Source organism: Odocoileus virginianus, chromosome 3 (genome assembly GCF_023699985.2).
Source record: "Odocoileus virginianus isolate 20LAN1187 ecotype Illinois chromosome 3, Ovbor_1.2, whole genome shotgun sequence".
NCBI classification, from domain to species: domain Eukaryota; kingdom Metazoa; phylum Chordata; class Mammalia; order Artiodactyla; family Cervidae; genus Odocoileus; species Odocoileus virginianus.
This window is the reverse complement of record NC_069676.1, coordinates 61,634,903-61,657,987: the sequence shown is the minus strand read 5'-3', so window position 1 is coordinate 61,657,987 and position 23,085 is coordinate 61,634,903. Positions and strand designations below refer to the sequence as shown.

The 23,085-nt window shown below is 50.1% G+C and overlaps 1 protein-coding gene across 3 annotated transcripts in view; it reads right to left on the bottom strand.

Moving 5' to 3' along the window:
• GALNT10 (polypeptide N-acetylgalactosaminyltransferase 10) overlaps positions 1-20,898 on the bottom strand; it is a 215,203-nt gene extending 194,305 nt beyond the window's left edge. For all 3 annotated transcript variants that reach the window (XR_011486940.1, XR_011486941.1, XM_070465683.1), the window contains exon 1: positions 20,631-20,898. Coding sequence is in view for 1 of the 3 variants with exons in the window: in XM_070465683.1 (XP_070321784.1) it covers positions 20,631-20,789 (159 nt within the window). In the remaining 2 variants the exon portion in view is untranslated. The remainder of the gene's footprint in view (positions 1-20,630) is intronic.
• Positions 20,899-23,085: the final 2,187 nt, after the last annotated feature.

The window sequence follows — 23,085 nt, the reverse complement described above, 5'->3', positions numbered from 1 at the left end:
ATCTCACCATCAGGACAATTTAACAAGGAGAAAATGGAGGAGAGACACACTGAGGAGACTCCAGACACCCGGCCCATCACTTTGCGCCACCGGAGGATTCAGAGACTCACTCAGAGCCTCAGGGGGGTGATGGATACACTGAGATGTGCAGTAATCTTTCTAAAAATTGGTTCATGCAAATCCAAATTTTAAAAAGAAAAAAATTAGCCTTTTTTTTAAGTTTACAAAAAAGGAAGCACTTTAGTCCAAAGTGAGAAAATGAAAGGAGGAAGACTTTTTTTTCAAAGTTAGGTTCTGCTGTTCCCACGGGGGCGGGGTGGGTAGGGGCGTGTTGCGTGAGCGCACACTGCTTCTAAGATCACAGTGAATGAAACATTCGGATGAATTCCATAATGAACTGGCACAGAAGACAAACGCCAATTCATTAAATAAGGGGGAAAAAAAGGTTAATTCTAAAAGATAAGCCCCGTAGGTTCAGGATCAGGTTTGGATTTTCAAAAAAGATCCACCTGGTTCTTGATTTTGTTTGGAAGCTGTTTTGATCCTCAGAATTAAGAATGAAACTGATTCTTCTCCAGAATGTTTTAGCAAAGAGGGTGTGGGTGTAGGGGGAGTGACTTCTATCAAACAGCCTTTCTGTATTCCAGGTACTTAAAGTAGCCACGATTCCTCCAGACTTGTTTGGAAGAGAGTGAAGAGTCCCAAAGGCTAGCACCTGAATTATATGGGTTTCAAAACAGCCTCCCCACCTCCTTGCTGATGGAGAACCCTGGAGGGGAGAGGTTGCCAGGCTCGTCTAGTAAGAGTCCCTTGGAGACCAGAAAGGTTTAGTAATTAGCTCAAGGACACATAGCACAGACTTTTATCCTGACCTAGATCCAATACAGTGCTCCTTGCTTCTCAACAGGGAAAGCGCTTCCCAAGAAAGTTGCCAACTCTAGTTTAGCCTCTAAACCCAGCTCGGCCACCCCTTGTCCCTCTTCCGACACAGAGGACTCAATGGGCAGATTTTCCTCTTGAAGCATTCACTTTATCCTGGAAATACAGCAGAAATTGGAAATAGTCACTTAAGCCCTGCTGGCATGTTCAGCCTGGACAAGTTGCTTTTCCATTCAAATTCATGGTCCCTGCACAAGAGGGCATGGTTGTAGCTACCATTTGCGTTTCTCATCTCAACCCTTTATAACAAACTAATGGGAAGAACTTGGGGACAGCACAGCTGCCTATCTGAGCTGATAATGAGAGCAGTGATAGCTAATACTGACCCCATGCCAGGCACTGAGTGGAGAACATTAAATAGTTTTATATGCATATTACAGATGAGGTAACTGAGACACAGGAAGGTTAAAGTCCCTTGCTTAAGGCTCTAAAGCTATAAAATAAGGGAGCTGGAATTTAAGCCTACAGGGCCTGTGGTCTTAACCCCCTGCCATTTACAGCTGCAGGATCTTACAGAAGTCATTTAATCTCTCTAAATTTACCCTTGTCATCTGTAAAATGGGAATAATATCAAAAACATCGTAAGAACGTTCAAAGCAATAAATGAAGTACTCAGCATCAGGAATGCCTCGTCTCACAGTTCCAAGGAATGCTATTCACACATGGAGATGTGCTATAAGGCAGTCCTGCTTGGCCCAGAGCCCATCATGGTGAAAATACCAAATGCTACCATCAGTATTCTCTGTCATGGACAATGGTGCTGACCGTCAGGATCAAGAACCAAGGGAATGACTGTTCACCCTGAAGGCCCAGGCCTGGGGTCACCTGCTCTAAAGGGCCCTGCTTTGCTATCAATTCTGGCTTCATTTGCCATGGATATCCTGGTTCTTATGACCAGTTTCAGAGCACATCTTACTTCCCTAAACAGATGAAAACATCCAGAGGACAGAATGATCTGTGCCTTGGATCCTCAACCACCTACAACGCCAAGCACACAGCAGGGCCTTCAGGAACTGTATGATAGTTTTCTTTCACACTCCCCTCAAAAGGCGGGGGCTAATTCTCCCCTCTTTGCAAGTAGGCTGAACTTACTGACTCATTCTCACTAAGAGAATAAAGCGTCAGTGACAATGTGTGACTTCAGAGACTAAGTCATAGAAGGTTCGTGGCTTCCAGCTTGCTCTCTCTCTCTCAGAACACCTGCTCTGGGAAAAGCAAGCTTCCATGAAGTGAGTATACCCAAGCTTCCTTATGGAGAGATACAGGCGGGGAGGAGCTGAGGCCTCCCAGCAACAGCCAGGTGAATGAGCCACCTCAGAAGCAGATTTCTCAATCCCGGTCAAGACCTCATGGGATTGCAGCCCCAGCTATCATCTTGACTGCAACCTGGTGAGCCAGAACCACTCAGCTAAGCCCAAACTCCTGAACCCCAGAGGCTGTGAGGTAATCAGCGTTGTGTTAAGCCACCACACTTTGGGATAATTTGTTATATGGTAATATAAAACCAAAACAGGAACCACATGGTGAGTTCAACACAGGCAGACAGCAGGAAAGTCACAGTTTTAGGGGAGAAGGAGTAATCCTCATACTTGGATGAGAGCTTCACTGTTACTAAACTAAAAGAAAAATCAGATAGGAGACCCAGGTTTCATGCTTTCAGGCTTTTGCTCGGTAATCTCCACATGGAAGTTGAGGGGGAGGTGTGAGGGGAAGGTGTGGACAACTCAAGGGAAGGCTGGCTGATGGGCTGAGTACTCTAGTCCCTCAGGCTGACCAGATGAGAGCTCCGGCTCCCTCCCTACCTGGTCCTTCCTCAGCCCCAGGACACACTCCAACTACAAAGCCTCCTCAAAGTTCCCTAAAGGGATCAAGCCCCACTCCTGCCCTCTGGCCTTCACACTTGGGGGGAGGGGGCCCTCCTCCTAGCATCCTTTTGCCCTTATGTTCATTAATTTCTATTCAGCACATTTAAAAAAATGTTTTGTTTTTTTGTCAAACACTTTCAAATTTACAGAGAAGAAATGCACAATGAATCTTTCATCAATGTTTGCCATCAATATTTCCCACATTCCTCTTACCTTTCTCTCCTCCTCTCCCTATCTATCCGTAATTATTTTCTGAAACATCTGAGAGAAAGTTGAAGACATAAGAATCCTTGATTCCAAAATTCTTTGGTGGGTATTTCCTATGACTAATGACATCAAAAGCAGGACATTTAACACTGACAGAACATTATTGTCTACAATCAATATCCAAATTTTACCAATTGTTCTAAATAATGACCTTTATGCTAATTTTTTTCTAGTTCAGGATCCAATCCAAGATTGCTTGTTCATTTTCTCACTGATCACATATGTCACGTCAGGCACTGTGTGAACATACAGGGGATGAAATAATGAGGGAGAAAACACACAGCCACTGTCCTCAGGGTGCTAATGGTGTAGTCAGTCCGTTCAGTTGCTCAGTCGTGTCCGACTCTTTGCGACCCCATGGACTGCAGTGCACCAAGCCTCCCTGTCCATCACCAACTCCCAGAGTTTACTCAAACTCATGTCCAAGATTGTAACAGTAGTAGGGAGATGGTGGATGTAGATGGTGTGGTAGGTAATTAGTCGCTAATCACTAATTATTATTTTTATCATCACAAACTACAACGCTTTAAAGAAAAAAAGTTTTGAGTAGAGTGAGAGTTGGTGGGTGTGCAGGTGGTGATGGGGTTTTGGATCAGAAAGCTCCCCTGAGGTTGGGACACGTGAAGCTGAGACATCACAGGTGGGGCAGTGTTAACCAAGCCGTTTGTGCATGTGTGTGTGGTGGTGTAGTTCAGCCGGAAGATATGCAGTGAGAACGATGTGTGGAAAGGCTCTATGCAGGAGAATGTGTGGCTTGTTCAAGGTCAGTAGAATGGAGGGCGGAGGTGCCAGTGTGGAGAGTGGCCCAGAATCTGTATCTCAGAACAACAGGAAGCCACTGATGGGTCCTGGGAGAGCCAGTAGCACAATTCACATTTCCAAAAGACCACTGTGGCTGCTATGTGGAGAAAGGTAATGAAAATAATATGGGTCAACAATCCCTTAGCCTCGATTTCAGAATCCAAAACCTTTTTTGTAACTCATTTAATGACAAAACCTGACCTGGATGGACATGAGGTTTTTAATAATCTTCATTTATTCACTTAGTGTGAATATTCTTACATTTTTGCCTGGGGGGGGGGGCACGTCATGATTATAAGGAGCAACCAGAGACCCTGCTGGGGCTAGTACAGAATCCAGTGTGTGCACTGTATTAACTGTCCCAATTCAGAAAGATTCTTGTGCCACTGGTCAATTTCTTGCCTCTTGACTTCAAATCTACCTTCTTCGACAGCTGTGCAAAAAAGGATCTGGGCCCTTAAAAAAACATTTTTCCCTTGCAGATAACATGTTGTTAACAGCGATCAGCAGATGCTAGAGAGATGCTGAGTAGATGCTAGAGAGACATGCAAGAGGAAGGCTCTTTTGTTTTTGTTTTCATCCTGGTTCTGGTGTATTTGCAAGGCAGGCCACGGGCCAGATGATCTGTCCAGGCGCTGGCAGCAAGCACACGTTCTGCGTCATCCAGCTGCCGTGGCCAGCAGCTTCCCCTTAACACCTACTCCCTTGAGCAGTTTGGTAGCTGAATGTGCTCCATGGGACACCCCACCAAGAACAGCTTACCCCACCTTGAACAGCTTACCCCACCACCAAGAGCCTCCCCCAGCAGGGTTCGCTGGTGTGCCACCAGAGCTACTTCTCTGCCGTTCAGTAAGCGCAGCTGTTCCCTCCAAAACAAAACCAAGATCTCAGCAAGGGGGGAAAGGTGGGTGAGGGAAGGTGAGGATCTTCCCTGAGTGCTCCGTCTCAGCCCAGGAGGGAGCTCTTCCTTAGGAATTGTCTCTCTGCCAAGGCTACAGAATGCTCCTATACCTGCTACTCCCACATTCTCCAGAACATGTTTAGAGCTCTCTTTACTTTGCAGTGGCCTATCCTTCACTACTCCAATCTCCTGTCTCAGTGAACAGTTCTTTATACTCAAGTTCCATGTGCAGATCACCAGGTAGTTTCTCTCTCCTCTCACTGGACCTTGGCCAACATAACTGGGGTTAAGCTAAGAAATTCTGGTCCTGACATAATAACAGCATCTATGTACCACTTTTTATATGCCAGGCACTGTTTCAAGTGCTTTGTGTATATGAATTAATTTAATCCTGATTTACATAAAAATTTTAACAGAGGAAAAACAAAGAGATTCAATCACTTCCCCAAGTCTCAAAGGTAGGAAAGTACAGAGTTGGGATTCAAACCCAGGTAAATCTGTGACCTCATAATTCTGCAGGTGAGGTGGGGAGGGAGTGAGGTAAGAGGGTACAGCAAACAGATCAGCTCAAAGGCCACTGTGCATCCTCTCCCCACCCAGCCCCCGAACCACCTGCCCAGCTCCTAGGGTACAGAGCAGAGACCCTGACCCTTCCTCCTGCAATGTCAAGTGTTTGGCACAGAGTCAGCCTGGGCATATTCCAGGATTCAGTCAGAATCTGCTAGCTCATGACATGTTGGATGAAGTAGAACTACAGGCCCCAAAGCCAGCAAACCACAGACTGAGTCTTCTGGGCCTCGTCCCACGCTTGGAGCGCTCTGACCCTGCAGTGCTATCCTGGGAGTGCCCTGTCCCACCTGGCCTCACGTGCAGACATCTGACAATGGGTGACATAAATGACTTCCAGGTCTTTTTCAACTCTAGATCTCCAGGACTCATCAGAGAGTAAATCTGATTACCTGATTTCTCTGCCTAACACCTTTCACATCTCTGGGAACCACTGTTTGGAATCCAGCCTATGGACCTGGCCCCACCAGCATCCCAGCCTCTCCCAGGCCCATTCCTGGCTTTATTTTCAGAGGCCAACAACACTGAACTCAGGAGACCCTGTACACACCACGTGGTTTTCCCCACTCCAGGCTTCTGGCTGTGCTTCCTCTCTGCTGGGAACCCCTGTGCTCCTCACCCCTCCCCAGCCCTGCTCTGCTTTCAAAGACTTAGGTCATGAGTCCCTCCTGCAGGAAGTCTTCCTTGTTCCACCCCCCGACTATCCGGGTTAACTGGCTCTCCTGTGTGCTCACATAGAACCCTGCCCCTGTTCTACCAGAGGGAGATCCCACTGGATCCCGAGAGATGCAGCTGGTATAGTGGTGAAAGTTCAGGACCCTGCAGGCCAGCCACAGCTCCGTCAGTGACCAGCTGTAGACTGGGGTGCAACATTTTGTGTCCTTGGTGCTGAGTGTCCTCATCTATAAAATGGGGATGTTTATAGTGTGTTGGCCATTGAGTTGCTGTGAAGATTAAGAACAATCATGTATGTAAAATGCTTAGGACTGTGTCTTACCAAAGCAGCCTGCAGAGGAGTCATCTTCATGAGTGTCTGAAGCTTGCGGGCTGTGAGTCATGCATCTTGGTGGTCTCGCTTCCTGGCACAGTAGCTGGCCCACAGCAGGGCATAGCGGATGAATGAATGGACTCATTCTCCCTCCACTCCCATAGACTTCCACCTGGTGCTCTGGGCTCCGGTGCTTTCTGCATTGCCACATTCACCTTTCCGAGGCACACCTTGGATCTGGTCAAGGTGATCCGTGAAAAGTCTATCCCCAGCTTCCCCATGTCCTGAGGTCCCGCCTCCCAGGCAGAGCCCCTGTGACCCAGCCGTCACTCCTTGCAGTTACTCTCTACTGGGCACCCGAAGGTTCGGTGACTCTGCCAAGTGACAGGCTTCAATTCCAACATGCGTGCTTTCACCAAATTCCTAACCTTTCTCACTGCTGCTGCTGCTAAGCTGCTTCAGTCGTGTCCGACTCTGTGCGACCCCATAGACAGCAGCCCGCCAGACTCCGCCGTCCCAGGGCCACCCTAAAAGTCACCTCCTTTCAGAAATCCTTCCTGACCTCCTCCTGGCGCCACACAGTGCCTGGCTGACCCCTCCCGCCCACCGTATTTAGGCTGCTCTGCGTTGGGCACCACGTCACTGTGAACCTGTGTTCCCGACAGACCAGGAGCTCTCTGAAGGAAGGGGCTGTTTTCTGTACTTATCACATAGCAATAACTGCCCCCATCCCCGCCCCAAATCAATAGAATGGGGGCCCAGAAACAGAAATAAATTGCTGAAACCAGGGTAGTTGGAACTCAAAAAAAAAAGAGAGACAATACGGTTAAGTAAAAGGCAGAATGTAACACACGTTTACTTATTGGTATTCAAGGATAACGGCTAAGTGGGTTTTCTTTTTTCCTTTAAAAAAAACAAAAAATGAAAACGCTGATCTCTTGACAAGGAGAATGACTTTAGCTAAAGAATACATATGTACAGGGTAATAAGCTAATCCTCCATAGGAAGTAAGGATTTTCCCCATAAACTAAAGAGGAGTTGAAGTAGTTGGAAGAGATTAGGACAATCATCTCTGCCTTCGCTAAGAGTGTTTTGCCCATCTTCACACAGACACACTCATGACACACACAAAACAATCCGATGAGAAAATGGTCTTCCCAGGGCTGCCATAAAGAATTCCCTCAAACTGTGTGGCTTAAAAAAGAAACTGTCAGTCAGTCAGTATGAGGCTACAAATTCAAAAGCAAGGTGTTGGCAAGGCCACGCTCCCTCCAAAGCCTCCAGGGGAGGGTGAGCCTCTGCCTCATTCGCGGCTGGCAGCTCCAGGCCTCCTTGGTTTAGGGCAGCACAGCTCCCATCTCTGCCCCCGACTCTTCCCCTCTCTGTGTCTCTCCTCACAGCAGGACTCCAGTCAGTTACACAATATAGTCTCACTAGACCATGCTGCTCCAGCATGTCCTCACCTTAATCAAATACATCTGCAATGACCCTATTTCCAAGCAGGTCACATACTGAGGGTCTGGGGGTTGGAGTTTCAACATGTCTTTTGTGGGGGACACGATTCAACCCATAGGAGTCCATTCATCCATTTAATGGGAGATGGGGGTCCTTGGAAAAAGACCTGCCCAAGGTCACACAGCAGTTGAAGGCATTTCCTCCACTAGGAAGAGAACACAACAGGGGTCAGCAAACCAGGGCCTGCCAACCAGTCTGCTGTCTGATTTTGCAAATAAAGTTTTATTGGTATGTCCATTCATTTATATATTGTCTTCAGCTGCTTTCACACTAAAATGACAGGGCTGGGGAGATGTGGCAGAGACCGCAAAGCCTGTAAAGCCTAAAATATTCTCTGGACTGCAAGAATACATAAAATACGTTGGCCACGTTTGGGGGTGGAACTTCTAGAGACAGGAGGAGGCCCAGGCCCACATGACAGCTCTCTGGGACCCGTTCTTTCCAGTGGAAGCCCTCTCAGCTGTCCTGCTGGGAAAGCTCCTTCAGTATAACTTCCCTCTGCCTAGAGAAATGGCAAAACAGCACAACATCCATGCCGGTAAAGTTGTATAAATTAAATTCTATATGCATTTCCAAGCAACAGAGATTAATTCTAACAGGAAGGTCAGAGAAGACTTTCTGGGAAAGGAAAGATTTGAGAGAAGCCTGCAAAGATGGGTAGTGGACACTCGAGAAATCCTCCAGGCCACCCTGAGCTGCAATAGATTACCTAGGACTCTGCTCAGCTAAAGGAAGTGAGCTCCCATCACTGGAGGTGTTCAAGCCAATGACGGCTGACCATCCGGCAGAGATGCAGTTGAGAGAGATGGAGCAAGATGAAAAACAGTCCCCCTTAGGATCGTGGATTCCACAGTGGTAGGCAGATGGCTTCTGCAGTCTCATCTCTCATCATATTTGCTCAGAGAGCCACACACGGCAGAGGGGGGACAGCTGGGGAGTGGGCAGGGGAAGAGGGAGAGAGACATACAGAGAGAAGAGAGGGCTGAGAATCAGAGGGGCTGAAAGACGTGCATCACACCCAAAGTCAAAGAGAGCCCCCTCAATCACAAAGGGATGAAACCCACACCCGGGTTTGTGGTCCCCTTATCTGCTACAGAGAAAAGAGAGAGAGAGCAAAAGCCCGACAATTAGGGTGAAAACAATCAAATGTCCCTTTAATATCTCTCTTGGCACCTGGCAGCCTTCTTAATGTGCCCTATTGTTTCCTGGCAGGGCTCCACCACCTCTCCCACTGCCAGGGGAGGGGAAGAGCAGTGGCCCAGCTAGGATCCAGGTTGGGGACAGGGAGGTCAGGAGAGGTGCACCCCAGATGTGTGGGGCTGACTCTGGCCTTCCCAGTGGGAAAGCTAACCCAGCAGATGGCAAAACCTGGCAATGGCCCGAAGGGAGGGGTGCAGGAAGAGTTCCAGATCTGAAAGCTGACAAGGCTCTTGTACCTGTCCTCGGCTCACGTGCCAGGAAGCTATTATCCCCACTTTACAGGCAAGGAAATCGGGGCAAAGACAGGTCAAATGGCTTGCCACAGGCATCAATGAAACAGGGTAATTAAGAGGCAGTTAAGCAAGGTTTGAGAGTCAGAAGTGTGAGTCCGGGTCCTATCACGTGTTTCCTCTGCAGACCTGAGAAGTTACTGATGCTTCCTGCGCCCATGTTTTGCCATCTGCAAAATGAGCACAGTAAGAGCACTTAGCAGCTTCCCAGGTGATACAGTCAGTGGTAAAGAATCCATCTGACCGAACAAGAAGAAGGGCACTCAGTACAGTGGGGAGAGAAGACTGGCACAGCGCACAGCGGGCAGCGAGACTGCAATGATCAATGGGGGTCAGCACTACCGCTGAGGAGCCAGGGTAGAGAGAGACGGAACTCTCGGCCCAGGACTGGCCCCTACCTCCACCCTCCACCGCCCCGCCAGCAGCCACCTAGAACCACCAAGGGAAGGTTCCTGAAAGGGGCCGGGGCAGGGTCGGGGGGGCGGGGAGAGGATTGGCCAGAGCTGCAGCTATCTCCCTGGTAAAGGCCCCTTTACTCAGAGACCCAGGTGGCTGCATTCTGTGAACCGCCCTCACACAGGCTCTCTTTTCCAGAAAAGCCCCTGGATGCCTTTGAGGGGCCCCCTCCCAAAGGCCGTTTCTGCTGGGAAAAGTGTCTTTCTTCTCATTTCACAGACTCCTAACACACCCCCTATAACAGGAATGTACATACTGGGGTTCCCTAACATGCCAAGAAACACAGGCAGAAAACACAGCAGACTCTGTTCACATTAGTTCTAATGAACCAACGGCGGCCCCCGACACAGCAGGAATGAACTATATTAGACGGGGTGGACCTCAAATTCAGAACCTCGAGAGAGACAGAGAGGCAAGGCAAGTGGTTTCTAGGCTCACACAGAGCAGGAGTCATTCAGATAGATTCAAGAGCCTAAGGCTTATATTTTACATTTCTAAGTAACCACATTTTCACTCCCCTGGAAAGTGCATTAGGCTTACACTCAGAAAGACCAACCTCAGCTTACTTGCTCATTTATGCTCTTTAAACTGCAGTAGTCACATCTGTCAAGTGGGGACCATAAACTCCATCCTACCTCTGCCATGAGACAGAAAACAAACTGAACACAAGTTTTATAAAGCAGGGCTCCCAAACTCAAATGTCCCCAGAGACCAGTGCAGTTACATGAAAAGGTGAAGAAGCCAGGTTTGAGATCACAAAGTGTGGTGGGGGTGGCAGTCAACTCAAGAGCTGGAGCCTGTCTAGAGGGGCAGCTGCTCCCCAGATGTAGCCACTTTTTGTGATGCTAGACTCTTCTGCTCTTTCCCAAGAGTACGAAAAGAAAATTTTTTAAAATGTGTAGTATTTCAATGTTTTAGGTACTGACAACTTACTAACATTTAAAAATAGAGACACCCAACCATCCATGGGCCAGCATTGGGTGAACCACACAAAACACACCTTTAGGCTACATGTGGCCCACAGGCCACCAGTTTGCAAACTCCAATAAAGCACCATGTAAGGTGTGTGTGGTTTTTTTTTTAAGTAATATAGTACAAAAGTGAAATAAAGTCATAAAAGAAATTCTCTGAAGGAGACAGCCATTAAGGTTTATTACCAATAGAATAACTAGGAATTGAAACTACAGCCCCTGGTGTCCCAAAAACACAAGAGTCGCTAACTTTTCACTAAAGTCAGGTGCCAAATTTAGAAACTGGTTATTTCACAAACAGACGTGCATACACGTACACATTTTAACTGTCAGCAGCAGACTCTGATCAATACTCAGGAGGAGACATGCAAAAATTACAGTTTTCTGTTGAGCACATACAATGTGCTTCACCAGCAGGAAGTAATTTTCACGCACACTCCGCCACCAGATGTTTCCAACCTATTGCTTTTAAGAAACCCCTTCCTCCAAAGCCCCGCCAGGCCCCTCTGCTCCACAGCTCTGGTCTCTCCTCCTCCAGGAGGTGGACCAGCCCGAACATACAACCCTGGTTAACTAGGCTTTGGGGGAAGCTGCCCAGGAGCGAGGCTCCCAGGTGGCTGTGGGACCTGCTCCAACACTGCACGGAGGCATCCGGCTCACGGAAGGGCATTCCAGAGCCAACACACGACCCCAGAACCAGGCTCGTGGGGCTCACGATAGCCTCCCTCTGCGGCCTCCTCCTGTCTGGGGAAGAGGATGGAGTCACCCAGGGTCAGAGGCCCACTGGGTGGCGAGGCAGCAGGAACAGGCCCCGGGCTGTGCGCTCCGCTCCGCTCCGGGGAGACACCTCGGCTGGAGCCCTGCTTCCATCACTTCCCAGCTCTGCGGCCCTGGATGTGTCAGGGAAGCTCTCTGTTCATATTCTCATCCTTGACGTAATCTAATCATCACCGTGACATGGGGAAGCAGTGCTGGGGAGCTGGGCCTGGGAGTCAGGGGGCTGGTTCACAACTGCATGCTCTCTCCAGATCAAGGGAGAGGCCCTGAGGGTCTCCATGATGCGACCCCTCCCCAGGAAGGCCCCGAGTTCAGTACCTGCCCCCTTTGCGGGCATCTCACCCCTACCCCCACAGCAGGATGGCACAGCACCCATCCCGGAAGGGTAGCAGATCACAGGCACCAATGGAAAGTGGAGCATTAGTGCCCCAGAGAGTCCGTGCCCCTCACTGCAAAGTGATTTGCAAAGTGCATGGCTCAGACCGGATGCCAATCCCGGACTCTGAGCTGTCTGCATTTGACACTGTGCCACTATTAACAGACACCTGAGTCCCTCAGGGAGAACTGGCTGGCAACTCGGAGAAAGTGCAGATAAATGCACTCCCCAGGAATAGCTGTTCAAAGCGTTCCTGGGAGGAGAGGAGGGAGCACCTGGGAAGGAAAGCAAGGTCCGCCTTCTGGGGGTGCTGAAAGCTGGGGATGTGGGCGGAGAGATTTCCCTGCTGTACTCTCAGCAGGAGCTATTGAATACATGGCTCCTTGGCCCACTCCAGACAAGCTCAAGCAGGCTCCTTGGGCGTGGGCCCTGGAGCCTCCACTGTTAACGGGCTCCTAGGGGATGCCGAAGCACCCTGCAGTTCCAAAAGAGCCAGGCTTCCTGGACCCGGACATCAGTCACCTAGCATGCACACATCACTCACTCACCTGCCTGCTCCTCAGTCCCTCAGCAAATACTTAGGGCAATCAAGAGAGGGCGACTAGAATGGAGGTTCGTTCCTGCTTTCAGGAGCAGATGGTTTGGACAGATAAAAAACGCTGACTACGCTGCATGATACACTTCCATAAGGGGTTCAGAGGAGAGACTTGCTTCCTAAAGTTGTCCCAGCAGGGGTGAGTTGGGTTTAGGGGCCAGGTGGCAGGGAAAAAGGGTGTCAGAGGCAAGGGAACAGGTACATGGAGGTCCAGAGGCTCATGGAACACATGGACAGGGGCAGGGAGGGAGAAACAGAAAGACAGACAAGACCATGCCTTCCTGGAAGGGCCTCTGGTCTAAGTGGGCAGAGAATGCCAAGGCTCAGGGGAACTAAGGCAGGGTGAGCGACTCTTGGTGGCTGGAGTAACCAAAGAATGCTTCCTGGAAGTGGCTAATAATATTACCTAGATGGATGCAGAGGATCTGTATTCTCTTCCAAATGAGAAAGTGGGTGGGCATGGCCAATGATTACTTCAGATTCCAAAGAGTCAGGGAGTGGGGTACACAGAGCAGCCTGTGCATGTATGACCTTCTCCCATCCCTAATTAATAATATCTGGCCCTGCTCCACTGGTGACGTCTGTGCCATGAGGCCGGCCACCTATCCACCTTCCACACAATGACAATGTAAGCATCCCTCCCTACTTCTGCCACAGGGAGGCCACGAAGAATGGATCCCTAACTCTGAGCCAGGCACTGCCCACAAGTAGCAGCAGTACCACATTCACTGAGTGCTTTCTGTACCAGGCTTGGTGCTTCCACCTGCGGTGACTCATCTAACCCTCAGAATGCCCACCCCTATACAGTTAACATGATGCCCATTTTACAGGCCAAGAATCCCCGGCATGGAGGTCCAGTGATTTGCCCAAGGGTAAGGATCTGAATCAGGCAGTGTAGCTCCAAAACGAGAGCCATACACACTGTCCCACAGTCTCAATCTAGGGGGACTGGGAAGTCACTTTGCCAATGGGGCTTCAGCAGGGTAGGATGAAGGCTCCTCTTCAAGGTCACCAAGTGACCTTGTGGGCTCATTCTCTGCCACCGAGGAAGTTCAGTCTAAGAGCCATGGTCCCTCCGCTCTGCACAGATCTCGGGGTGGAGGGGCGGCATGGAAAGCAGGGCCTTTGATTGGCCTCAGCTCTGGGTCAGAGACTCATGGGCTCAAATACCAGTTCAGTGACCACAGGCTGTGCATCCTTGGACAAATATCTGCACCTCTGTGAGCCTCCATGCCTTCACTGGTTCCCACCTGTTTATAACTGTGAGTACTTAACAAGATGTACAGGTAAAGGGTTTATTAGTCCAACATCTAGCAGAATAAGTGCTAAACAAACAGTAGCTGCTGTTAATCACTGTCATTAACATTATTATCTTCATTATCATCCACATCATCACCATGTTGTCAGTGTCATTTCATACTGTGGTTTCTACCATCTGAGAAATCTGAAGACAATTTAGCATCTGAAGCTCAGAATTCTCTCAGAACCCAAGGGAAGGAAAAAATGGGCCTGCTTTTCCCCTTTTCTCTACTATCTATACTCAGCAGAGGGCAGCAAATAGGAACCATCCAAAGATAAGAGAGAGGAGAGAGACACATGGAGAGAAAGCTACACAGTGATAAATACACACCCACCCATCACAGCAAGCGGAATTGTTTAGCTTCCTCTAGCTTTCAAAGTATGAACACTCCGCCTCCTCCAGCTAAGAAGGGCCAGGCAGAAAAAAAAAGTGGAAGCTGAAGAGACAGAAGTTCTTTTTCAGCTTGAGAGAAATTTTCAATGAACTGCCTTTTAATGGGGGGCAGGGGGATGAGGGAGAGGGACAGCTCTATGAGGGGAAAGGCAGGCGGCTGCAGAACTCATAAGATTAAATAAAGGCAGCTTTTAACTGCTCCTCGTCTTAACCCTCTACTTACATTAGCTGGAAGCATTTGTGCCCGAGCTTTTCCCAGGAGGACACTGAGACCCACAGAGGGAAAGTCTCAGCCAGGGGTGGCAGGGCTGGGATGAGAACAGGGACCTCCAGACTGCAGGTTCAGTAACCAGAACTGAGTCCAAGATGGCAAAGAGGTTCTGCCTTGAGGCCCAAATCTGATGCCCCAGTAGTGACTGCCTGGGACACTGTGTCAGCAGGATTCTGGAGTTGACAATTGTTGGCTTCATCCCTAGATTTTATTTCCCCTCCTCCCCATAAGAGCATCCAAGTTATTGTCCCCAGAAACTGCTCTTCCTGTGATTGGAGTGGCCTGGCCCCACCCCTAGCTCCAGAGTGGGTTAGGTCCATCAGCGTAGCCCTTCCTCCTGACAAGTGTGCATGGTTACATCCAAATTGGGCCAATAACACCTAAGGATTCTTGCTAGAGTATACAGGAAACAAGTTTCTACTCTCTTATAAAGAAGCTACCAGAAGAGATAGACTCTCTCTTCTAGGATCTGGGTGTGGACATGAGGTCAGATAGAGCTACAACCATTTCTTTGCTACCATAGGGGCTCAGTCTAGAATGTGAACCTCTAGATCACACCACACCTGAAGTCCACTGCAATGACAGGAATTAATATATTCCAGTAAGTGGCGCTAGTGGTAAAGAACCCACCTGCCTGCCAGTGCAGGAGACACTGGAGACATGGGTTCCATCCCTGGGTTGGGAAGATCCCCTGGAGGAGGAAATGGCAACTCACTCCACTATTCCTGCCTGGAGAATTCCATGGACAGAGGAGCCTGGCGGGCTACAGTCCATGGGGTTGCAAAGAGTTGAACACGACTGAGTACGAGCAGTATAGGTCCTTACTCAGCTCAGCCCACATGACTTAATTCATTCTGTTAACTTCAACTGACAGAACCAGACATGGCTCTTAAACACAGACTGGCTCTGTCTGCCACAGGAGCACTAACGGTGCCACGTGCTACGCATCCTTTTAACTCCTCTATGGCCCTGCTGGATCCCACTGCCACCTTCAAATTTAATATATTTCACTTTCTTTAAAACTGTAAAAATTCAAGAGGAAAATTTACAAAAATAGATCTGCAAAAAACAACAAACACTTACAACCCAGTAAATTCCAGCAGATAATCGGTCTCAATAAGTACTGGCCTCCAAAACTGAGACTGATAATCTTGGCTCAAGAGGGATATAATCGTAGAGAAGGATCAAGTATTAAGAAAAAAATTTTTCCTTGTCAAGGGGAAAAATAAGCGTAGTGAACTAGAGAAGAACTCAGAGAAGAACTGGGTTCTGTCTGCATCCCTCCCTCTCGCAACTGACAGCCCCTCTCCCAGGCCTCAGTTTCCATATCTACAATAGGCAGGGCTTGGACTAGATAACTTCTGTAGCACCCTTCCTGCTCTGACATGCAGAGATCATTTAGCAAACGCGTTCTGACTATTTTCCAAGTGCCAAGGCTTTAGCTATGTGCAGAAGCGGATGTGGTTTCTACTCTTAAGACATTTCTGGGAGGGGAAGTCATGAAGCACTCCTTAGCCACAGCAACTCAGGGACGTATAGGCTGCCTCTTTCCCTGGGCATGAAGACAGAGGTTCTCTGTGAAGCAGGAAGGACTCCTGGGGCATCGGCTCTTCCCTAGCTGACTCTGACACGTATATGGCCTGTGTGTGTGTGTGCTCAGTCGTGTCCGACTCATTGCAACTCCATGGACTGTAGCCTGCCAGGCTCTTCCATCTGTGGAATTTTCCAGGCAAGAATACTGGAGTGGGTTGCCATTTCCTCCTCCAGGGGATCTTTCTGACCCAGGGATCAAATCTGAGTCTTCCGCGTCTCCCACATTGGCAGGCAGATTCTGTACCACTGCTCCACCTGGGAAGCCCCATATATGGCATACAGATATATGCAAAATTCAGAGCCCACTGCAAACACCCTCATGAGCATTCAGCTGCCATGGGACATACTACTGGCTGCCAAGTTTGCCTCAGGGCATTTTTTCAGTGATGAGATCCTGATGCCATCTCTGTCTAAGAGCTGACTGTGGACAAGGTAGCAAGCAAGATGGTTATCCTTTAAATCAGCCTCTGCTTTTTCATTCCTGATTTCATTAGTTGTTATCGTGTCACTGGAGCCAACAGATTAAAGGTTGAACACAGTCTGAGAGAAGACATTAGAGTATGAACATATCCCTAAAGCAGTGGTCTCATCACAAGTTAGATACAGTGGCCTATTTAAACATGCTTCTACTAACCAGGTCTTTCCAATACAAGCTTACAAACAAACTCACAGAATCCCAGGATGTTGGAGTTGGGAAAGACCTAACAAAGTATCTATCCTCTCCATTGCAGATGAGATTCAACATGCCATTAACTCCACTTAAGTTGCAGCATTTAGAAACAGTTAAGGCAAAGTCTGGGCTTTGAGGAAAAGAGACTGATTAGCAATGTCTGCCCCGGTCAGGGAAGGGGAAATGCTCTTCTGACACACATTTACCTTCCCCCTTCTGAACCTAAGCCCTCACTTCACAGATGGAGAATCTAAGGCCCAGAGAGGTTAAACCACTTTCCTGAGATCACACAGTGAGTTTGGGGCAAGAAAGTGAAGTAAAACCCAGGCCTCTGTTCCCAGACCTTCCTCCGTTGGGCTCCTAGGGAACCTGCAAGCCTAGGATGATAAAGGAATGCAGGAAGTCAGATTTGCTCAGGTAAATCAACAACCCTTCCCCAGCGGCATCAGATTTCAGCTGGGCAAACAGACAGAGAAGGGATTAGCAATCTAAAGGATCCCAGCCCCTCTGTGGAAGATAAATCATTCCCTGGTGACCTTACTAGGGTCCTTCACTTTCTAATGGGTAAGGGTCTGCCACCAGAAAGCCAAAAAAACGGGGTGGAAGGAGGAGGGAAGTTTTGATTTCTGGATGTTCTAAGAATAGTTCAGCTCTGACACAATAAGGAAAAACTCTTGACATTTGAAAATTAAAGTCATTGGTATTCCATTATCCCACCTTCTTATCCCATTGGTATTCCATTATCCCAAGTTCTACTGCAAGCTGCTATTATCCAATGAAGTCATTTTCATAAGCGATTAAGGCTCAGAACTTGGGAGAGACTGCATCGTATTTCTTTAACATGGGTATTTAATAGCCAGCTCCCAAGCCTGGAATGTGAAACAGACCAGACAATCACACCAAGATGTTACACAGATTGGGACTAGGAAGGAGAGGCACCCCTCAAATTAAAATGAAGATGGCTTCAAGACTTGCTTTTCTTGTTTGGTTTTGCAACTTTCCAAGAAGCCAGCTGTTCAACCAAAGGAATGCTCAAATCCTTGAAGCATTTTGTGTCCTTTACAAATTAGCTGTCCTACCCAGCTCCAGTGGTACAGCCAGCATAATCAAGTATGAATTACGCAGACTTAACATTCTAGCAGATGATAAACCCTCTGAGTTCAAAATCCTGTATTCTTTAATCCAGTGGAGAAATCAAAGAGTTAAACGACTAAAATAGTGAGTATGTTACTATCAGAGAAACTTCCCCCAAACCCACAAGGAATACAGTTTTCATTCGGGTAAAGTCCGTTGTCTGACTTCCCTCCAGAGCCTCTGTAGTTATTTCTACTCGAAAGATCAGTTAGGTGCTCTGGGATGATTCTCAGCAATTATAAGAGTGACAAGCTGAGCTCAGAACTGGTCAGCTCTGTCGAAAGAAGCTGTGTGTGCTCCAGATGCCAGATTCTCCAGATAGCAGCCTGACGTGGTCTGTGCAGGTTCCAGCCCTCTGGGACGTGAGACGGAACCCCAGTGCTCTGAGAAGTCAGCCTCCTCTCTCGAGGCCAGCTGACTTTCAGAGGGGCTGGGGGCCAGGCCGAGCGCTCTGCATCTGCAGGAGAGTGAAACACAAAAGGGGCTGTGTGGAAACTTGGCAGAGTGCTCCTGAAAGGCAGCAGACGAATGCAGAATCCTATAGCACCTAGAAGAGCTGGTCGTTTGGGAAACAGCTCCATTCTGCTGCTCCCAGGAGACACGATATTTTCTCTAAAGCAAAGATCATCAGTTGCAATCCCCTATCATCACCACCAAATCCCTTTTCCACTTCTGGCTCCTCTCCCCCTTCATGATATTCTAAAGCAAAAGAAACGAACAAGAACTAGACCTTCCTAGATAAGCCTTTCTGTCCATTTCAGTTACGGGCTCCAAGCAGCGCCCAGCTGTTGCTCCCCTCTCTCTGCCCCAAAGGCTGCCTTACTCCATCAATCCCCTCTTGTGCAAGAGAGTAATTTACTTTGAAAGCTCAGGCCAAACCGGCAGTTAACCTTGACCTTCTCTCTACACATCTGGGTCTATAGAAAATGAAAATCAGGACGTCTCTGGCATCCACAGCAGATGAAATACGAGGGCTTTCTCCGGGCAGAGGCAGAATGTCAGGAGCTATTTTAGAACTGGTTACAGCTATTCCAAAGGAGAGTTTGCACTTGGGCAGGACAATGCCCCCTTGATCTGGGGCTGTGTCCAGGATGGAGCCCTCACAGCTAGGGATGCTACAAAGGGCTCCTGCCTCAGGAAAGGGAAACAGAAGTGGTTGTTGTACTCCACACTGACTCACTGATGGTATCACAGAGAACTGGACCAGAGACCACATATCACAGATGGAGCTTTCTCCAAAGGGGAGCTCAGGGAGGGAGATGGGAGGTGATCAAGGATACACACAACAAGTTTATAGTAAAGCTGAGGACAGAACCCTGACCTCCTGCCCCTGATGCTGCTCCAGGGTGGGAACAGATTTCATGCAGGAAAAACCCATATGGATACAGAATTTAAGAGAGATGGGTCTAAGTCAGTTGTCAGGGTTTGAACTGGGGGTTTAGGAAGGGAGTTGGGGCTTTGGCTTTCAAACAGGAAGATCTCCCAGAAGGAGTAAGCAGGTCCTCCAGGATGGTTTGCAACAATTACCAAAACGACAGGCTGTCCTCAGATTGGTCAGCCCTGTCATAAAGAGCCCTCTGTACATAAGACAGCAAGCAGCCTGAGCCTGGGAAGATAAGGGCAAACCATCCAAAGTCAGTCTCTTCCCCTGTCTGCCGACCATCAGTCAAGTTCAACCCTGATGCAAAATTATCTACCTGCCATGAGACAAAACAAATCCCACAAGAAAAACTTAAATGTCCCACTGTGTGAAACAGTTCATGGCATATATATCCTGACTGGCACCTACTGAGCCAGGAGCTGGGAGAGTAGGAGTGATGTGACAGAGTTTTTGCTATCAGTCTATATGTACTCATCTCTCTCTCTCTCTCTCACACACACACACACACGTACATAACTGAGTTCAGAGGAGGCAAAAATAATTAAAATCCCAGTCCTGGCTACAAAAAAACACCACACCTAATCAGCCTGGACAAGTTCAGAAGGCGTCACAGGTAGTACTCTGAGAAGGGACAGAAAGCATCTGATGTTCCATGCTCAGGGCCCTGGGCACAAATAGCCTCTGAGGAATTTGGGTGGGGGGTCTTCCCACCACAGCTCCCACTTCTGGACTCCCAGAAAGTCAAAGGCACCTGGTCCCTCAAAGAGCAGGAGCTCAAACACCCCTATTCTCCAGGGCTTAAAGCTCCAAGGAGAGCATGATCTTTGCATCTTCCGAGGAATCCACCGGATCTGGGAAAGAAAGAAGGCTGGGAGGGTGAATACTGTGGACAGGAAGGAGGTCCAGAGGCCTCTTTGGGCAAATGAGTAAAAAAGAAAGGGGCCAACCTGAGTAGGAAACACTGGGATCAGCAGGTGGGGGGCGGGGAGTAGAAAAGACCTGGACACCAAATAGAAGGACCGGCACCTCCAGAAGAAGGTGCCATCCTGGGATACGGGGATGCAGACAGGATCTTCCAAAAGGGAGAGATGCTGGAAGAGGTGAGAAACACAACAGAGGATGGAACAGGAAAGAGGATGGTAACCTATGGGCATCAGAAGCCCTGGTTTGTAGCTCTGGTTCGGTTTCTGAATAGCGGGCACAATCCCTGCCCTTCTCTGAGCCTCAATTTTCCCACCTAAAACAATGGGAAGAACAGAGGCGTCTCTGGCGCTGACTCTGAGAAGACAGACAGCGGACTGCGAAGGAAGGAACCAACCGAAGGCTAGAAGAGAAATCCGGGAGAGCGTGTTCCCAACTCCATGGCAACTGGGGACTCACCTGTCCGGCGGCCGCGGCCGCCGCTGCTCCGGATCCTCCCGGGGTGCCGTCGGGCTGCCGCTCACGGTACAGCGCCCAGAGCCCCACGTTGGGCAGAAGGACCAGGGCCGCCAGGACCAGCGCCACCGCCTGCAGAAGCCGCTTCTCCTTCCGCCTCATCGGGGCCGGTCAGCCCCGCCGCGCCCCGCCGGCCCCGCCGCGCCGCCCCCAGTTCCGCGCGTCCGCCCGTCCGCCCGGCGGCGGCAGCAGCTCCGCGAAGAGAAGCGGCCGCGGCGCCGGCCCCGCTCCAACTCCGCGGCACTTCCGCCGCTCGCCGGCCGGGGAGCCGGGCTCCGCCACAGCGCCGCCGCCGCGGGGTGGGAGTACTCCGCCGACGCCGCCGCCCGCGAGCCCCGCCGAGCTGCGTGTTTCCGCCTCGGCCTCTTCAGTGTCTGCTGCCGAAAGCCGTGAGCCCCGGGCCGCGGCTTCTCGATGCTCTTTCCGCTCCGCCCGGGTGCGACGGGCCCAGGGCGGCCCGCTCCCCCCTCTCGGACCGCGATGGTGCGGCCCTCTCCTCGGCTGCTCCCCCGCCCGCGGGAGCTTTGCAAAAGTCCCGGAGTTGGCGAGTTGGGCGCTAACTGGTGCGCGCTGTGGGACGCGCTCCAGGGGACCCCCAAAGTCCATCCCGGCCACCTCGGCTCCGGACTCCAGCCAAGAGTTTTCGGGCTCCCCGGGGGATATGCAAATAGTACTGGAGTCCGGACACTCCACTCCTGGGAGGAGGGCTGTGGCGTCCCACCGCGAGGCTCGGCCCGGAGGACCTGCGGACTTCTTTTGCCGCCGGGCCTTGGTATTCCCAGGCGGGAAATGGGGCCGCCGCTGCGCTGCCCGCGCACGGTTCTGTGCACCCTGGTTTTCTTCCCCCCGAGTTCCCGGCGGTAGGTGTGAACGCCGTCTGTAGACTGGGGAGTGCAGCCTCACCCACCCCGCCACCTGTCTGTGGCCCCTGCACACCGGCGGAGAGGTCATCGCAGCGTCTCTGCAGGACCTCTCCTCGCGCGAGATCAGCCTCCTTGGACTTGGAATGCCCTCCAGTCGCACTCGGCTGTCAGCTCACCGAGCGACCCCTTTCTCCAAACCTCTTGTGGGTTCCTACCTCCTGTTCAGCTCCTTGGCAAGCTGTGCCAGGCTTGGGAATGAAATGAAAACAGATTCTCTAGCCCTGACGTCTGGGGGCTAAAACATTAAACACGTAATTTCATTAGATGAGCGAATGTGCCCATAGCTGTGGTGAGGGTTCTGAGGAAGTCGGGCCGCCTCGGCGCTGCAGCCGGCCGGCCGAGGAGCGGGACTCCGACGGTGATGCCTGTGGCTCCTACAGTGCTCTTCGTTTATTAATAAATTGCTTCCTCTCTGATGCCCAGGGTCGACGCGCCCTCTTGGTTGCCTTCCTCCCCCGCCCCCCCCCCCCCCCCACGTACGTGCGTTCTCTTGATCCTTTGGGTCTCCAGCCCAGTCGCAGACCCTTGTGCCTAGCTAGTTGCTAGCAACGCCCCTTCCACCGCCCCTGCCTTGGACCGGCGTCCTGAAGATTCCTGCCTCGCAGTTCTTCCAACTCCAGGCTGGGCGATGGGGATTCAGTTTTCTGCGATCATAGTTCAGATCCTGACACTTGCTAGGAAACCTTCAAAACTCCCATCACCTAGGCTCTAGAGCCCACATGCCTCTCTGAACTGCTTCTGCTGCTGCTGCTAAGTCACTTCAGTCGTGTCCGACTCTGTGCGAACCCATAGACGGCAGCCCACCAGGCTCCCCGGTCCCTGGGATTCTCCAGGCAAGAAAACTGAAGTGGGTTGCCATTTCCTTCTCCAATGCATGAAAGTGAAAGTGAAGTCGCTCGGTCGTGTCCAACTCTTAGCGACTACATGGACTGCAGCCTACCAGGCTCCTCTGTCTATGGGATTTTCCAGGCAAGTATACTGGAGTGGGTTGCCATTGCCTTCTCCTCTGAACTGCTAGAGCTCATCAAACATTCTCTCCTCTCTGTCCTGCCCTGCTGGCTGCTGGCTGTTTTCCTTCATGTGATGTGGACCACACAGTTCATTCCACTCAGAAAGCCTGCTCCTCTTCTCCATCTATATGGGTGGAAACCTTGTCCCTCCTTCTGTGTCTAGTTGAACAGTCACCTCCTCCATGAAGTCCTCCAAAACGGCTCCTCAGGGGGATGCTGTCTTTGGTCTGGTCACAGCAGTGCTTACCTTATACTGAGATGCTTACTCTATGCCAGTCACCGTGTTAAACCCTCAGCGAACCTTACCACCTTTACTGCTCACAGTTACTCTCTGAGGTAAGTGCTTTTCTTATTCTTGTTTGTGAGTGAGATTCAGATTAGAGAAAGCTGCAACCAGAATGATCCTGATTTAACAAAGATCAGGTAGATAGATCAACACTGCTCAAATCCCTCTAATGGCTTCCC